A 19,356-nucleotide genomic window follows, 5' to 3' on the forward strand; every position below is an offset into this window, starting at 1 on the left:
CTCCACTTTTGTCAGCCATCGACAGGCTGTTCAGCTGTTGCACCACGGCATTGCTTGTCCACAGTCTCAGTTTACTGCCTCCACATTTCAACCAGTCATGGTCGGATGCCTTTTTTTGTCCTGTACAGGATTTGTAATGGCTGAAGATTCAATGCTTACACACGTATAGTCAGTCTAAAGGATAAAAGCCCTTTAACGTTTGCGATCGGGGCTGAGAGGTTACTGTAAATAATTCATTAGGACTAATCTGAGAAGGTCAGCCTAGTGGTAAATTGATTAGCATCATGCTCACTGCTTTCCAGTCCTATTGCCTCACTGCCAACACCAGAATATTTATGCCACTGTGTTGTACAGCATCCAAAAAATTATTCTATACATTTTAAGGAATACATTTGATAGCATCACTACAGTTTGTTTAATGTATGAACTCCTCCTTTGTTATTAATTCTCTTGCACTCCTGCATTGTACACCATTCTGCAGCTGGGAAAATGAATGATTGACCTATTCCTAGGCTTCTGCCAATATAATTCTGAACCCCTGAGTAGAAGAACACAAAAGTGTTTAGTTTCCCTCTAATTTCTCTACCTAGTCCCTCTTCTCACTTGGGCTGATTCAATGTTACTTCTGGGAGAAGGAGAAGCAGGATGGCAATTCCAGCAAGAGTTTGGTATCTTGAGATTGTTTCCAAAATATAGCAATGTAACATCCTAGCTGAAGGACTGACACAATGGGCTGAATTTTACCGGACTGCCAACATCGGGGGTCATGGCGGGGGAACCTGGAAAATATTTGCAGGAGAGGCCTGCCATGGGCTTCGATGTTTGGAAGGCCCCACCCCATATTACCGGTGGCGGCAGGGCCTCGTGGTGGCAACCCCCCCCCCCACCTCCCGGCAACGGGAGCTGGATTTAAATATGTTAATTAATGAATTAATTACCTAAATGGAGCTAGTTATTTTCTAGTGAAATTATAACTTTGACAAAATGGGATAAATTGCTCATTGTTAAGTGGGAAGTTATTTTGGGAAGGCCATTCAAACAGACAGTATAAAAGGGGTCAGCAGGCAATTAGGTGAATTTTGGAAGAGGAAAGGGATTGTGTAATATTATAAGAAGGTAGGCAGGTGGAATTTGCCTTTTAAAAAGGAATGTGCTTCTTGGTTTTTATCTCTTTCTAAAAATTCATGCGTTTTCATATAATCCCTTTATGTCCAAACACTGATCCAGACTAACTGATTTATGGTCTCATTTTATTGCTCATTGGTCACTGGCTTCTGTATCAACTCTCCCCTTTTCCCCACTACTATCCATTGGAGGTCAAGCCTACTACAGCACAAATGTTATAACTTCTGCAAATGGCTTTATTCTTCTAAATGCATCTCCTCGTTACTTTCCAGGTTTAAGTCAATTGTCCACATTTCAGCGAAAATTTAAACACACTCAAGTGAAAATAAGATGATCACTGACAGTAACCATGAAATAAAAAATGCACTGACATCATGGTTAATTATTACTTTCCTTCATTTCATGATGTGCTTTTCAATGGCTTCTGTGCTGAATAGAAACAGTTTGTTCTCAGATTCTGTTTACACAGTATGTCAGGCTATTAAATAGTTAACTAGCTACTGATGCCTAAAATAAGGAGAGACATCACAGTCAGAATAAATTTAAAAGCACTTGTTAAACTATGCTGCCCTTTTGTTTGAGGTCTTGTTCCTAGCTTCATGTTACGAGAGTCAAAGCTTTCAACTTAATCTATCTTGAAAAATGCACTGATTAACGATCTGATTAAAAAGCTTGGGAAACATTGTGAGTGTTTGCATTACTGACTGTGCCCTACAGTTATAGTGCTGTCTGTGGAATCTCCACCAGCCCCACCCCCTCTTTCTCTCAGTTCCAATAAGAAGCAAATCCTGGCTTGCAATTATTTTGACATCAGTGTTGGTCTACCAATTGTATCTGATTTCTGTGGTTCCAAATGTGGTGCAGAAGCTGATGTATATATAATTCCCAATGTAAACTGTCACACTGTGCAACTGAAGGAAGACATAGGAATGGGATTGAAAGTTCTCTCTCTTTGCATTAATTATATTTAAAGTCATATTAATGTGGAGCATTTTTCTTTCAGGCTACGAGAAAAGAGCTTCATGATACAAACATGATATTGGAGATCATTTTCCTGATCAGCGCAAGGTTCTTCATTGATGCTGCAGGTAATTTCAGCGAGGCATCCGGGATGATATTTTCCTCTGTGTTAATTTTTAATGAAAAAATAGATCTATAGATGGAGTAAGTAGTAGAAAATTATAATGGATTATTTTGATTCTTTGAACAATTACACTAAGTTGTCTTCTCCCATCCTAAAATGGGTTGACAAAGCAAAAATGGTCAATTATGAGAAACTTGTGCAAGCATGGGAGGGAGTATGATGAAATGGATCTAAATAAAAACTAGTATTGAACTGCAGGGCCCTACGTTTCGATTGGATGTGATCCCAGCATTTTCACCATCACTGGGAAAGCATCTAATTTGTAAGGAACAGGCAGGCACAAGTGCCACCACATTACCGTGCATGTACACTATTTGAGGTGGCGTTACCAGATCCTCCCCTAACCATGACCATTTACTGCTCATCCCCAGTGTTATGGTTGAGGGGGTGGTGAGGGCGCAATCATTGTAAACAAAAATTGGGTGCTTTTTCCAGATCTCCAGCTGCTTCCAGTGGGCCCCACATTCACCAATGTGGAAGCCAATACACTTCAATTCACTTGATGTAGCAGTCTCAACAGCTACACTGGGCTCTGACTGAGCCACCACACTAGGAACCCCTGGTGTACGGAGTCTCCATCCCCTGACAGCATTTACCATGCAAGTGATGGACAGAGGTCCTGAACAATGTTCCCTCCAAGATGTGAGGGTGTGCGGCTGCGCAACAATCAGGAATGTGCCATGCAGGGAACCAACAGGCTGCGCACAAGCAATGTTTCCTTTAAGGTGCGCACATGTGCAACTGTGTATAAATCTTAAAGGGACCACACAGTGCAACAAGTCAGTAGTGCACAGCTAGCAGAGGTTAGAGGGAACATTGGCCCTGAACCTTACAAAGCAAGTCAAACACTCCTCGAAATGGTGAAGACCCAATGCAACTAGGTCTCCACTGTTTTCCAGGGGCTCCAATGTTCTGGTAGGAGGCCTGAGAAATTTAGGTAAAATATGGCATTATTCATCTTAACAAAACAAAAGATTTCAAATTATCACTAACTTTCACGACAGGATTTTTAGCCCCTGCCAGGGCTGGGAACAGAATCAGGCAGGTGCTAAAAATAGCGCTGGTCAGTATGAAGGTTCCTAGTTCCATCCCACCCCCAGGTCATTTTTCCAGAGACGGGGGTGGGTGGGGGGGGGGGCAGGCGGTTGTTGGTGGGGGGAGGTAGCCAATTGAACTACTAAAAGGCCTATTGATGCCTATTGTCAGAAACCGACTGGGATCTGCAGACATTTTTGGGGATTTATTTAGACTCAGGAGCGCCTGACAGCACCTAGTACACAGCGCCTGTGGGCCCCTCTGTCTTCTAATACCCCAGGGCAAGTGTTTTGGACTAGAACAGACGGGGGTTCTGCTCCAATAACCTTGAACTAGCAGAACAGATGCCCCGGAGTTGCTGGGCCATTTAAAGAATATTATTTTCTTTCTCAGTAACTTACTTAATTTCAGATCAAATTGATATTTTACTATATTCAGGGTCTTTTACATTTTACATGGACCCATTAAACACAATAATTACATCTTCCACAACTGGATTACTACATTTTTTTGTCATTTATATTGATTAAATAGCTATTTAGCTGTGAGAAATATTATGGATGTGTTATGATTGGCTAGCCTTCTGGCAATTCTATTGATGAAATTGCATTGCTAGAAATGACCATTTAGTTTGTAGTCATAAAAATATATGGAAAAGGTATTTATTGTTTATTGTGGAAAAATAATGAAATAGGGCCACTAGTATTTCAGAGTGGTTTACTTCTGTAAGGTGAAGATCATGGTTAGTGGATGGCTTTTGTTAGCAAATTTCAATTACAATAACAAGACTTAAAGCAGTACAAACTCAGAATTTTCTTTAGTTAGCATCAAATCAAGGCTTACACTTTGGTGCAGTACTGAAAGGGTACTGCACTGTTGGAGGTGCCGTTCTTAAGATGAGATGATAAAGGGTGGCTCCTTTTACCTGCTCAGGTAGATGTTAAAGATCCCATGAAACTACTTGAATATGAGCTGGTGGCTCTTCCAATGTTGGGACTAACATTTATCCATCAGATTCACCACCAGAAAAGTTTGGCCAGGAATGTCTAGTATTCGCACTTAGCACTAACATTACAGCTACTCCCCACCCCTCTCCCTCCTCCTCCTCCTCTCACCATACCTTCACCCTCTCCCCTACTGCATCTTTCTTTCTTCCCTCACCTCTTTCCCTTGCCATCTAAATCTCTTCTCCTGCTCTCCACCCCTCCTTCAGTCCTGTCCCTCAGCTTTCTGCTTCCTCTCCTCTCCTCTACACCCCTCTCCTCTTCCTGTCTCCCTCCTTTCTTCCCCATTCTCCTCTTCCCATATGCTCTCCTCCCTTCCACGTCTGGATCCAAATACCACCCCCAGTCACCACCTCCCCACCCCCCACCTCCATCCTCTAACCCTGCTTCAATTAAACACATCCGTTCATTCTGACATGCTGTGTTCAACACCATGGCAACTAGTTATATATTAAACACCTTGCATCTGCACTCTCCTCCTGTTGTATGACATTTATTTCCTGTAACACCAGATTTCTATCATTACACTTTTCCCATCACATTTTGTTGATTGCCTGAAAGTAAGAGAGCAGCAAATAGGGCAGGGTAAATGGAAGGACATGTAAGACAAGTGGTAACAAGGACATGTAAGACAAGTGGTAACAAGGACTAACAGTGAAAAAGTGCTAAATATGAAATCCTGAATAATGAATCATGAAGACCTACTAATATCTTGGAGAAAGTGAATCAAGCAAACTGCACAAAACAATTTTCAAAAACACTTCCTTTGCTTATTTGCTTTCTCAGTAATTCATATTTGTAGGGGAGGGATATTTTCCACTATGATCTTGCCCAGGTTAGGGTTTGGATTGTAGCAGAAATGGTGGGAAATGGGGTACTGAGGCTTATAGCCACCCCACCACTCTCACCAGGATTTCCCTCCCCCCCCACCCCCCACCCCCCACTCCTTCTCTGTTCATCGAAAGCAAATTGTGATGGGCGGATGAGTGGGTCCGCGAGTTCCAACAGATTCATCTCCTTCCTGCCTCTGTTACCATCATTGCCTAGAGCCAGCCAGGGGAGGGAGGGGATGGGCTCTGAAATCAGTTGTAACTGAGGTCCTCCTATAGCGGTAGAGGACCTTGTAGAAGCTCCATTCCATCTATTCTGCCTTCAGTGACTTCCCTATTGATGGTTATAGTCCTTGCAAAAGCCAATCGTGGGTCTTGGTTTCAGGTCTTTGGGGCTCTTCTGTCCCTTTAAGGACCCTTGCTGGATTTTCCTATGACATCTGGGCTACACTGCACTAGTGGATGATCTTTTGATGGCAGGAATCCCACTGGGAGTCTGCCATACATAGTTAATGAGCCCCAATCCTAGGAAAGTTCCTGAAGGACCTTATCTACAGAGGAGAATTGCCCCATGTTCAAGATAGGGGCTATAGATAAAAAGACATTAAAAATAAAATTTCACAGTAATGTGATTGAACATAACTATTAAGTTGACTTTCATGACATTAATATTTTTATTGGAAGATTTCTCCTGAAAGCTTGGACATGGTAATGATAAGTTTGCTCAGATCTGAGACTCTATAGCCTGAAGCCGAAACTTGTAGCCTAAGCAAGTGTGCTGTATATAATTTCCCAGTAAGCACCGGTACCATTTTGTCCACCCAACTCACACACTCCGGCCTTTTACAATATCTCTTTACTTGTTTCTCAGAATTATTTAACGAAAAGCCAATGCTCACGTTTCAAAAGCCTTTTGCAGATAAATGTCATTCTGAATAGCCCAGAAAAACCTTGGCAGTGCGACTCCAGCAGTTAAGCTGTCTTTGGGCCCACCAGAATGTGTGGAATTGGGGAGAGTCCTTCAAGATCAGAGGCTGGAATCTTACCACCTTAGTCCCTGTTGGAACGCCGAGACCATTTTCAGATTTGGAACCCGACTCTGCTCAGTGCACCTAGCACTGCTCTTTACCACAGCAAAGCAACTAACATCCCACCTTCGGGGTCCCTGACCAATTAGAGAGGTACAGGCAGGCAGATGTGTCCATTCTGTCAAGGGAGGGATTTCTATTTAAAGGGACCACAGCATCTGTCAGAAAAGCTCACCAGCACTTGGATTTTTCAGGCTGCAGCAACCACAGGAATAGAGAGGAGACATGGGAAGGCTGGGTCTATCACTCCTACCTGGAGGTTCTGTTGTGGGATTGAGGGGCTGCAGTGAGCTGATCTATTGCAAGGACAGGAAGAACAGTACAACCTCTCCAACCAAGAAGTGTGGATGGAAGTGGCTGAGCAAGTCAGCAGCAGAAGTGTGCTCCCTCCAACTTGGAGACAGTGCACCATGAGGATCCAGGACCTCAGGAGGGCAGGATAGGTGACTGGCATACCAATTTCAGGTATCAAGCCCCATGCTCTGACTTGCCCATCATTTTCCTGCACAGCACTCCTCAGAACAGCACACTTTGCAGCTGCACTCATTTCTCTCTCTGCAGGCACCTCACATCCCCATCTGAACAGTCAACACTCCCACTCACTCTCATCCAATTGTCCTCTTGCACCCATCCCTTAGAGTCACCCTCCACAAATGTCCTTCCCTGCTATCCACACAAGCCATTTCTAATGTTCTTAATGCTCTCCTTTCCCTTCTTGCAGGAGGAGAGAGCACACAACTTCAGGGAATAGGAGAGATCCGGTGGTGAGGGGGTGGTGGTGGGGGGGGGTTGTTTGAGAGGAGTGAGTGGTGGGAGGCCCTCCAGTGAGAGGCACCTTGATAGACACTGGTAATGCATCATCGCCTGTTCAACCGGGAGGAGGTCTTCTTTCAGGATGCTGCAGATTTAAGCAGCAGCTTGCCATGACAGCCTGAGCCTCCTGAGACACTGGTTCTTAGACATGTTGAGAGAACTGAGCCTCTCCCTATAGATCCTGTGTTGGGGGCCTCACCTTCTTGGAGCTGGATCTTTGTGTCCACCACCACCTCCCATCCCCCACCCTGTGGAGCAGCATATGGCTGAGAAGAAGGCAGTTGGTGCTGCTGCTGCTCCTGCTGTTTATGTTGGTGTTGCTGCTGCTCCTGTTCTCTATCAGAAGTGCGAGGTAGAAGCAAGAAGTGCTTATGTTGCTCCCATGCCATGGTGAAGGCTGGCAGCAGGGAAGTGCAAATGAAGGTGAGTGAAGTGCAAGACAGGTGAAGTGCCTTCCAAGAAGTTGGCAATCACCTGTCAAGCACTGAAAGCATTCCCTGAGAAAGTGTGCTGTTAGCAGCAGTCTTTCACCTGGCCATGGCTAGAGCTCTTCGGTTTCACCGATCAAAGGTTTCCCAGCCTGTCAATTTCACTGCAGAAGCATTCCCCACTGTGTACTTACCTGAGTGACATTAGCGAGCTGCTGACAGCTTGGGAAATAGATATATTGTGAAATACAACATAAAGGCCCAGCCTCCACAAGAAGTGAGGTTTGCAGTCCAATAATGTTTTAGAAATAGTTTGAGTGTCACTTCAAAATAGTCTGAAGAAAATGTCATTAAATGGAGAGTTTTAAGCCTGTTAGATGCAGAATTCTTGGTTAACACAGAAATTAATGATAGGGAGGGGTAAGGCCATGAAGTGATTTGAAAACAAGGGTGAAAATTTCAAATCGAGACATTGCTTGATCAGATGCCAATGTAGGTCAGTGAACACAGGGGAGATAAATGAATGGGACTTGGTGCAAGTAAGGAGTTTTGAATGACCTCAAGTTTAAGGGATAGAATGTGGGAGGCCAGTCAGGAGTATGTTGGAATAATCAAGTCCAGAGCTAACAAGGGCATGAATGTGGGTTTCAACAGCAGATGAACTGAGACGTGGACAGAGTCAGGTGATGTTATGGAGCTGGAAATAGGTGGTCTTAGTGATTGCGCGGATATGTGGTCAGAAGGTCATCTCGGGGGCAAATATAACACCAAGGTTGCAAACAGTCTGCGTTAGTTTCAGACAGTTGCCAGGGAAGGGGATGGAGTCAGTAGCTAGGGAACGGAGTTTGGAGCGGAGACTTAAAACAACAGTTTCAATCTTCCCAATATTTAATTGGCGGAGATTTATGTTGATCCAGTTCTGGATGTCTAGACATAGACACAGTGGAGGTGTCAAGAAAGCAGGTGATGAGGTGGAGCTGGGTATCATCAGCATGCATAGAATCATAGAAAGAATCATAGAATGGTCATAGAACAGAAGGCCATTCAGCCCATTCTGTCTGTGCTGGCTCTCTGCAACAGCAAATCAGCTAGTGTCAATCCCCTGCCTTTTCTCCATAGCTCTGCAAGTATTTTCTCTACAGATAATTATCCAGTTCTATTTTGAAAGCCACAATTGAATCTACCTCCACCACACTCTCAGGCAGTGAATTTCAGACATTAACCACTCGCTGCGCAAAAATGTTTTTCCTCATGTTGCTGTTGGCTCTTTTGCCAATCACCTTAAATCGATGTCCTCTACTTCTCAACCCTTCTCTTTGAGCAGAACAACCACAGCTTCTCCAATCTATCCTTGTAACTGAAGTCTCTCATCCCTGGATCCATTTTCGTGAACTTTTATTGCACCCTCTCTAAAGCCTTCACATCCTTCCTAAAGTGCAATGCCCAGAATGGGACACAATACTCTAGCTGAGGCCAAACCAGTGTTTTATAAAGGTTCATCATAACTTCCTTGTTTTTGTGCCTCTGTAAAGCCCAGGACCCCATATACTTTAACAACCACTTTCTCAACTGGCCTTCCTACCTTCAAAGATTTGTGCACATATAGCTCCAGGTATCTCTGTTCCTGCACACCCTTTAGCATTGTACCTTTTATTTTATATTGCCCCTCCTCATCTTTCCTATGAGAATGTATCATTTCATACTTCTTTGCATTAAATTTCATCTACCACATGTCTATCCATTCCACCAGTCAGTTTATGTCCTCTTGAAGTCTATCACTATCCTCCTCACAATACTTTTAAATATTGTGTCATCTGCAAATTTTGAAATTGTGCCTTGCACTCCCAAGTCTGAGTCATTAATATATATGAAGGAATGCAATGGTCCTAGTACCGATCCTGGGGGAACCCAACTGTATACCCTCCTCCAATCTGAAAAACAACTGTTCTTCTCTACTCGGTTTCCTGTTTTTCAGCCAACTTTGTATCCATGCCACTACTGTCCCTTTTATTCCACAGGCTTCGACTTTGCTGGCACGTGTCACTTTATCCAATACCTTTTGGAAGTCCATATACACCACATCAACAGCATTACTCTCATCAACGCTCCCTTTAACTCATCAAAAAGATCAAGTTAGTTCTACACAATTCGCCTTTAACAAATCTGTGCTGATTTTCCTTAATTAGTTCACACTTGTCCAAATGAATGTTAATTTTGTCCCAGATGATCTTTTCTAAAAAGCTTTCCCACCACCAAGGTTAAACTGACTAGCCTTTGGTTGCTGAGTTTATCCTCACACCCTTTTTTGAACAAGTGTGTAACATTTATAATTCTCCAGTCCTCTGGCACCACCCCTGTATCTAAGGAGTATTGGAAGATTATGGCCAGTGCCTCCACAATTTCCACCCCTGCTTCCCTCAGCATCTTCAGATGCATCCCATCTGGTCCTGGTGACTTATCAACTTTATTGGTAGCCTTTCTAATATCTTCTCTTTATCAATTGTTAGCCCATCCAGTATCTCAACTACATTCCCTTTCACGATGACTTCACAGTGCCCAGTCTACCTCAGATTACTCTGGAAGGGTAACGTTCCCAAATATTTGAGCAACAGGTGAAGCTAGCTGTTTCACGTTGCTATTATGCAGTAACAACACTGACAGGATGCTGCCGTCAAGCCAAAAAGTCTTTCTGCCTATCACACAGATGAGTAATGTGATAGATGAATTTCAATACCAGTGTGATGCTAGGTATATAGGCCCTAAGTCCCAAAGAATGGCGGATTGTATCAAACAACATACGCCTTTCGCTGTTCGCAACTGGCAAGGTACAGACCGTACCCAACCAGCCCGTGCTTGCAAAACACAACACACAGTGTCCAACATTAGGTGTGATTCCATGATTGGACAACATTTACTAAATAATCCTCAATGTGCTAAGAATTACGCTGACAACCAATTTAAGATTGTCAGTCGGACTCGCAGTGTGGCGCATTTGTGCATACTGGAGGCTACATATATTAATACACAGGGCACTGTTCTTTGCAGACAGAAAGAACATGTACACACATTGCACCTGTTCAGCTAAACAAAATAAGTGACAGCCATTCGCTGGTTCATTCCACATGGCAAAACCTTGACCAATCAGCGTCAAGCTGCCTGGTTTAAATTTCAAACAAAGCTTGGCAGTTAACTGTCAGTCACCATAAACTGGTACATTCACCATGGCACGCCTCTATCAATCAGAGTCCATTTGCCAACTATTCAGCACTCTCTTCTCATATAGTATAAATTTGTTGCTTTCCCTTACATTGGTATTCTTGTGATATTGTCCTGATGAGTGCAAGACAAAAAGCTTCGACAAAATGTTTCTGTTTTCCGCAACCTGACATCTATCGAATGTTTCCTTTTTCTGCTTCATTTTATTCTCAATGTCTTTCATCATCCAGGGAGCTCTGTCTTTGGTTTCCCTATCTTTCCCCCTCATAGGAATGTACCTCAACTGTACCTGAACCATCTCTTCTTTAAAGGCAACCCATTTTTCCTTTATCATTTTGTCTGCAAATTTTTTGATTCCAATTTACCTGGGACATATCCATACACATCCCACTGAAATTGGCCCTCCTCCAGTTAAGTATTTTTACTCTGGATTGTTCCTTGTCCTTTTCCATAAATAACCTAAACCTTATACTATGAGCACAGTTCCCTAAATGTTCCCCCACTGATCTGATCCACTTGACCGACCTCATTTCCCAGAATCAGATCCAGCAATGCATCCTTTCTCTTGGGCTGGAAACATACTGATCTATTAAATTCTCTTGAATGCTTTTTAGAAACTCTTCCCCCTCTCTGCCCCTTATATCTTCCTATCCCAGTCTATATTCGGATAATTAAAGTCTACTATTATCACTACTCTATAGTTATTCACCTCTCTGTAACATAGCTTGAAAATTTGCTCCTCCATATATCTTTCCCACTATTTGGTGCCCTATAGAATACATCCAGTAGTGTAATTGCATCTCAAATGTTTCTTAACTCTAACCAAATCGATTCTGTTCTTCATCCCTCCAGGACATCCTTGCTCTTCAGCACTGTAATATTCTCCTTAATCATTGCAACCACCCCTCTTCCTTTCTTTCCTTCCCTATCTTTCCTGAAAACCTTGTATCCAGGGAATATTTAGTAGCCAGTCTTGTTCCTTTTTGAGTTAGGTCTCTGTTATTGCCACAACATCATATTCCCATGTGGCTATCTGTGCCTGCAGCTCACCAACCTTATTTAACAAACTTTGTGTATTTACGTACGTGCATTGTAAACCTAATTTAGACCTTATTTCACTCCCTTTTATTCTGACCCCAGCTAATGCCTTACTATTTCTCACTCTAGTGCTACTTGTCTCTCCCAATCCTTCATGCACCTTGTTTCTTCTTTCTAATGCTACATCTTGGTGCTTATCCTCCTGCCAAGGTAGTTTAAACCCTCCCAAACAGCACTAGCAAACCACCCCACGAGGACATTGGTTCCGGTTCTGTTTAGGTGCAAACTGTCCACTTGTATAGGTCCCATCATCTCAAAACCAGTCCCAACACTGCAGGAATTGAAAGCCCTGCCTCCTGCAGCATCTCTCCAGCCACATTAATCTGCTCTTTCCTCCTATTTCTATACTCACTAGTGTGTGGCACTGAGAGTAATCACAAGATTACTATCTTGGAGATCCTGCTTGATAGTCTCATTCCTAGCTCCTTAAAATCTGTTGCAGGGACTGATCCCTCTTTCTACCTACCTACTGATATGGACCATGACGTCTGGCTGTTCACCCTCCCCCCTCAGAATGCTCCCCAGCCATTCAGTGACATCCTTGACTCGTGATCCAGTGAGACAACATACCATCCAGGAGTCACATCTGCGGCCACAGAAATGTCTGTCTGTTACCCTAACTATAGAATCCCCTTATCCCTATTGCTTTTGCAATCTTCCTCCTGCCCTCCTGTAGAGCTGAACCACCAATGGTACTGTGAACTTTGCCCTGGATGCACTCACCAGAGGAACCATGTGACAACTAATGCTGTGCTTTTGGATGATGTCGCCAAGGGGTAGCATGTAGATGAGAAATAGGAGGGGGCCAAGGATAGATCCTTGGAGAACAGCAGAGATAATGGTATGGGAGTAGGAAGAGAAGCCATTGCAGGTGTTTCTCTGGCTACAATTAGAGGAATAAGAATGGAATCAGGTGAGTGCAGTCCCACCCAGGTGGACAACAGTGGAGAGGTGTTGGAGGAGGATGGTGGGATTAACCGTGTCAAAGGTTGCCGAAAAGGTCGCGAAGAACGTGGAGGGCAAGTTTACCTTTGTCACGATCCTAAGAACGGCGGCTCATTCAAATAGCCAGGGTGGGCTGCGCTCCCCAAATCAAGGGGAGGGGGGTGCTGTCCATCCCTGGCAATGGCGTCAGCTGCCTGTGAGGAGGTGCTGACGCCATTTTTAAAGGGCTTTGAGCCCGACCATTCAATTTAAATATTTAAAGCTAAAGTGAATATAAACATTTATTTTGCCCCTCTCCCACCCCCCAAAAACAATTAAATTGATTATTTGCCCTCTCCCCCCAAGACACTTAACTTGTCCACCTGACCTTCTCCCCCAAGTACATAAACTTTAACCTAAAACCCTTCCCACCATCCCCGAAATCAATGATGTTACTTTGACCCCTTTCCCCCGCCCCACCTGCACTGAGAAACTTACCTCCTCCCCCCTCCCCACAAGTGTTCCACCTCGTTTCCCTGGACGGGGATCCGAAGGCACGGGAGTGCCGGCCAGCGGCAGGAAGATAGCAGCGGGATGGAAAGAGGTGGTGTAAGTATGATTAATGCATTCATTTCCATTTATTTTAAATATGTAAATGAGGGTCCCGGAGCCGAGTGACATGGGGGTGAGGGTGCCACGAGGGTGCATGGTGGCCCTCTCCCAGAGGCATCTTCTGGGCCCCCCCCTCCAGGAACCCCGACATCAGGGATCTGTAAAATCCAGCCTGGAGTTCTGGAAAAGATGACATTTTTCAACTTTTATGCCTCAATATCCTTTCAGGCTGCACAATGGGACATTTGTCATTTCAGGTGGCCATCACTAACTCAAGCAAGTCACTGATGCACTGTTTTCTTGGATTGAGGAATTCATCACTTTCCCTATGGGCATTGCTCTTCAGAGAAGGCTGTCTAATTTTACACATGTGTAGGTTATTGACCACATACTGTTCGTCATGTGTGCCCCTTTCCAAAATACCATCAATTTTCTGAATAGTAAAGGGATTCACTTGCGCAATATTTATGGTTAATGATCCACATGTCATGTAACATGTGAATGGTCCAAACCCAGGTAGCACTATGATTCCTTCATACTGAGCCAATCGACCAGACCACCACTCTCAACTGCTGAAAGGCAGGTATCGGGATGGTTCTTAGAAATCGAGGCTATCTTTGCAGCAATTTCTGATCACCCAATCTGGCTCCCTCGTAACCCAGGTGAGTACCAATGTAACATGCTTCCTATTGCCACCAGATTAAATGAGAGACAGATCAAGGGGAACCCTTCAGTACAGTCCTCCAGGGTGTTTCATATTATGGTGGTGTGTTGTTTGCTCCATAAGTTAGGACATTAAAGAACATGCTTTGGGTTAGACTGGGAACATTATGTGAATTTCTTTTCCAGTCTATTTGCGATCTCAGATCAAGTAAGTCGACCAGGCTGGATCTTCCCCTCTGAATCCATGTTCCCTGCTATTTAGTGAATTATTATCACAGATGTAATTCCAAACTTATTGCTGATAATTAATTCTGGTATTTCGCCGGGACTAGCCAAATGGACTGCAATGGTCTTTTCCGGTCCTGACTGTTCCTATGTACCTATTGATGTGAGGCAGATCATTATGTAGTTACCTGTGTCTGTTTTGTCATCCTTTCTCAAAAAGTGACACCATGAGCTGGATTTTTCAAGCCCCATAGAAATGGGATTAGAGGCTCCATGCCCCAATGACAGGGTAACAGGAATGAAAGGCTGCAACCACGTCATCACTACTTCTGAGAGGGGGTTTTTCCTCAACCCTGAGTCCCTACCGGCTTCAGGCCTCTTTATTTGCTGACTTCAATGCAGGCAAATGAGGGTGCCTCCATGTTGAGGCGCCCTCGTAATTGCCTGCCAGCCTCAGCAGCACCAACCCCTCCCGGTGGGGCTGCCGGCCTGACATTGCTGCAAACCCTCTGACTGGGCGCCCAGCCTTGTGTATCCTGCCCACCATCCTTAATAGGATGGCAAGCACAGGTATGGCCAATTAGGAGGCCGCCTCCCAGAATGTTGTGACAGCAGGTGTGCTGACAACATAAGTGGGCTAGGGAATTCGCATATGGGCCTAACATTGGGGTCGCAATGTCCATCATAAAATTCAGCCGCATGTTTCCCTATTTCCAGTCTAGCAGGAGCTTCCCAGCATTCACCATCTCACTCATTATAACCAACACCACTCTGTCATTGTCTTTATGTCTTTTGCCAGCTGAGGATAAATACCATACCTCCCTGAGGATTTATTTGTTCAAAGTATTTGTAACTTGTCTGAAACCTTATTTATGTTAAAGTCAATGGGCTTGATTTTACTGTGTGTGGCGAACAAAGACACCAGCAGTTCATTAGACTTGCATTTGACCATAGATTTTCCAAGGGGTTTTGAACATCAAGTTGTTTGCAGCAGGGTAGCTGATTGGTGCAGAACCCTATTAAGGGCAACTGGGACCCACAAATAAATTTATTTATTTAAAAAAAGATTCTCCAACAATAAATAAAATCTGAAGATATTAGATGCCACACTTACTACAGTTAATTTTCAATACCAGAGATGTTGTTTGGCAGTAATTAAGACTGACCATGCCATTAAAAGGACACTTAAAAGGACAAATGACTTGACCTAACTTTTAACAGTGAGTTTAGTCCATATCTACATATGAACATACATACGAACATACGAATTAGGAGCAGGAGTAGGCCACTTGGCCCCTTCAGCCTGCTCCGCCATTCAATAAGATCATGGCTGATCTGACTGTAACCTCTCCACATTCCTGCCTACCCCCAATAACCTTTCACCCCCTTGCTTATCAAGAATCTATCTACCTCTGCCTTAAAAATATGAAAAGAGTCTGCTTTCACTGCCTCTTGGGGAAGAGAGTTTCAAAGACTCACATCCCTGAGAGAAAAAATTTCTCCTCATCTCTGTCTTAAATGGGCAACCCCTTACTTTTAAATAGTGACCCGTAGTTCTAGATTCTCTCAGAAGGAGAAACATCCTTTCCACATCTACCTCGTCAAGACCCCTCCGGATCTTCAATCAAGTCGCCTCTTACTCTTTAAACTCCAGCAGATACCAGCCTAGCCTGTCCAACCTTTCCTCATAAGACAACCCGCCCATTCCAGGTATTAGTCCAGTAAATCTTCTCTGAACTACTTCCAATGTATGTACATCCTTCCTTAAATAAGGAGACCAATATTGTACACAATAATCTAGATGTGCTCTCACCAATGCCCTGTACAACTGAAGCATAACTTTTGTTTTCAATTCCCCTCGCAATAAATGATAACATTCTGTTAGCTTTCCTAATTATTTGCTGTACCTGCATTCTAACCTTTTGCGATTCATGCACTAGGATACCCAGATCCCTCTGCATCTCAGAGCTCTGCAATCTCTCACCATTTAGACAATATGCTTCATTTTTATTTTTCCTGCCAAAATGGACAATTTCACATTTTCCCACATTATAGTCCATTTGCCAGATCTTTGCCCACTCACTTAACCTATCTATATCCCTTTGTAGCCTCCCTATGTCCTCTTCACAACTTACTTTCCTACCTATCTTTGTGTCATCAGAAAATCTAGCAACCATATCTTTGGTCCCTACATCTAAGTTATTTATATACATTGTAAAAAACTGAGGCCCCAGCACAGATCCTTGTGGCACATGACTCGTTACATCTTGCCAACCAGAAAATGACCCATTTATGCCTTTGATGTGGCAGCTTATCAAATGCCTTCTGTAAATCTAAGTACAATAAATCTATGATGTCAGTACAGGAACTTTGTGCCGTTCAATACATTTGAATAGGGAGCTGAATGACAAGATGCCATTTTCTTGCAGCTTACAGAGGAGCAGCGCATCTCAGACAGTAACTTCTGGACTTTTGCGTTTAACTGTGCATGTGCGCTTGTTGGAAATTGCTGTCCGATTTGTGCATGAGTAATGGTGAAAGTTGCTAGCCTCCCCATCATCTTCACAGAAAAATCCAGTCCATTAATGCCATTTGCATTGGCACTAGTTTTGGAAGTCAGGTGACACAGGATTTTTCATTTAAATATTTAAAAGAAATAATCATTTAGCTTATCAACCATTTTATGTTCTTTCCTTAAGCAGGTTGGCAGCGTCTGTGGAAAAAGAAACAGAGTTAACATGCAGGATTTTTAGCCCCCGCTAGGGCCAGGAATGGAGATGGGCAGGTGCTAAAAGTAGTGCAGCCAGCCAGCATGCCAGTTCCTCACCTCCACCATGTTCCCGGGCCATTTTTCCAGAGGTGCAATGGGGTGGGGGGAGGGGCAGCAGGTCAGATAGCCAGTTGAACTAGTTAATGGCAACTAAAGGCCAATTGTTGCAGTCCAACTGGATTTTCAGTTGGCCTCCAGGTTCCCACGTGCGGCAGGAGGCAGTTTAGCTGCCCGGAGGCAGCCTCCTGATGGCAGATCTGGGGTGGGGGTGGGGTGGTGGGGGGGGCAGCGTTTCTGGAAGGGTTAGAGGCCCTCCCTGCCTGCCTGGGCTCAGCAGCAGCCACAGGATGCCCAGCGGAGGGGAATCCCCCACCCCCGCCCCAACTGTGGTGGCCTGGCTGCAAATTTCACATTTGAAAAGGTTGGAGAGAGGACGCCTACATTTTGGGGCACCCTCTCCCTCTGTTAGCTGCTATGGCATCCTGCTGCTACTTTCAAGCTGGAGGGCCTCCTATTAGCCTTCCAACTTCAAGAGTCGCCCACCATCCTTCATTGGCCAGCAAGCCCACCCTCTGGTCACTAATTGGTCAAATCGGGGAAAATCATAGGTGGCGACTGTTTCCCACACGGTGCGGGCTTCTGACCCCCACTTGAGCCTGACAGCATGGTCCTGAAGCCCACAGGAAAATCCTGGCCAGTGTTTCAGGTCTGTGACCTTTTACTGGAACTGATGAAGGGTTACAGACTTGAAACGGTGGCTGGATTTTTAAAGCCGCTGAATGTGGGTATGGTGAGCGCAAATTGAAGATCACATTCTTGGAGGTCGGCAATGGGACCCTCCACCTCCAGAATGTGACACCATTTTTAAAGGGACACCAGAAAGGAGGGAACAGGTTGGATGCATGCCTCCAATTAATAGGCTGTTGAGCTCATTGAAGAGTTCATTAACAGACTTGTCAGCAGCAGTTTTTAATTTTTAAAGGCTGGGAACGTGGAGGAAGCTGGTTGCAGGGGGGTGGGGTGGGGGAACAGAACAGGCGTTCAAGACGTGAACACAATGGGATGCCATGAGGGCTATGGAAAGGGCTGATTAAAATTGTGCAAAGGCACAAAGTGAAGCGCAGCTGCTTTAGCAGTGCAACTGAGTGGCCATTGCTGCGGCTGTAAGACTTGCTTTTCTCAAGGTGAGTAGCAGGAAACCAGAGAGGGACATGAGGCCGCTGGCATCACTTGGGCAGCTGGGGTTGGCCTGGTGAATGCACAAAGTTCAACTGAGGGAGTTCAGATTGGAACAGGCTACCCCGACATTGGACAGAGCAGCCAGCATGAACTGCGGCAGATGCAACTCTCTGGACAGCAGGTGACCAGAGGAATATAGCAGGGGCTGCAAGAGGATGAAGGCACTACCCAAGACATCAGGTGCACAACCCAAAAGTCAGCTTCCCAAAAATGACAGAGCGCTGTAAGAGCCTGTGCCTATCCAGGCAGATGGTTTCAGTCCTCTGTGTTCTGAGCCACAATGACCTGAGACATCACGGCCCTCAGGGTAGTCCCTTACCTGCAGCTATCAAGGTCACTGTTGCCCTGAATTTCTTTGCAACCAAGTTGTTCCAGGGATCAGCTGTGGACCTAGATGACATCTCGCAGTCGGCAGCTCATCAGGCAGGTCATGGATGCCATTTTCAGGAGGGCAGGGGACTACACCCACTTTGACACAGATGGGCCTCTGTAGGCACAGAGGGCTTTGTGTTCAGCCTCCATTGTTGGATTCCCCCAGGTGCAGGGCATCATCGTTTGCGCCCATGTCGCCTTCAAGCCACCCAGTGACCGGCCAGTGAGATCCATCAACAGGAAGGGCTTCCACTCCCTCAACATCCAGCTGTCCACGACCACAGAAAGACCTTCCTCTCTGTGTGCACTCACTTTCCTGGCAGCTGCCATGACTTGTTCATCCTCCACCAGTCCAGGCTGCCTCAGTACTTCACTCCATTCCCCCAAAGTGCATGGATGGATCCACGGCGATAAGGGAAATCCCTTGAAGAGCTGGCTACTGACTCCTCTACCAGAGCCCCAGACAGAGGCACAGAGGCAAAACAACCAATGCCACCTGTCCAGCACACCAACCATTGAGCAGGCCCTCAGGTTTCTGGTAGCACCCTCCAATACCCTGCTACAAGGGTCTTGGTAATTATGGTGGTCTGTTGTGCTCTCCATAACATGGCCCTCCAGTGAGGTGTGGACCTTGAGGACAATGAGGCCCTGGAAGGTGACAGCTCATGAGGGGAGCAGCAGGAGGTGGGACAGGAGGGGGAAGAGGGGGTGGAGGGGGATAACACTGAACAGAGAGGTGCCCCTGCTGCACAACGAGGTGGCCTCCTCCT

At 45.0% G+C, this 19,356-nt stretch overlaps 1 protein-coding gene across 2 annotated transcripts in view; it reads left to right on the forward strand.

The window, feature by feature from the left end:
- The first annotated feature begins 1,742 nt into the window (after positions 1 to 1,742).
- Positions 1,743 to 19,356, forward strand: part of LOC137379607 (nascent polypeptide-associated complex subunit alpha, muscle-specific form-like) — a 36,359-nt gene continuing 18,745 nt past the window's right edge. Inside the window, exons 1-2 of one of the 2 annotated variants that reach the window (XM_068050673.1) lie at positions 1,743 to 1,809; positions 2,129 to 2,213. In XM_068050673.1, coding sequence (XP_067906774.1) covers positions 2,159 to 2,213 — 55 coding nt within the window. In that variant the 5' untranslated portion in view covers positions 1,743 to 1,809; positions 2,129 to 2,158. Of the gene's footprint in view, positions 1,810 to 1,951; positions 2,214 to 19,356 lie in introns of those variants that run through there. The other variant, XM_068050674.1, reaches the window with a different exon arrangement.

Source organism: Heterodontus francisci, chromosome 18 (genome assembly GCF_036365525.1).
Source record: "Heterodontus francisci isolate sHetFra1 chromosome 18, sHetFra1.hap1, whole genome shotgun sequence".
In the NCBI taxonomy this organism is placed as follows: Eukaryota; Metazoa; Chordata; class Chondrichthyes; order Heterodontiformes; family Heterodontidae; genus Heterodontus; species Heterodontus francisci.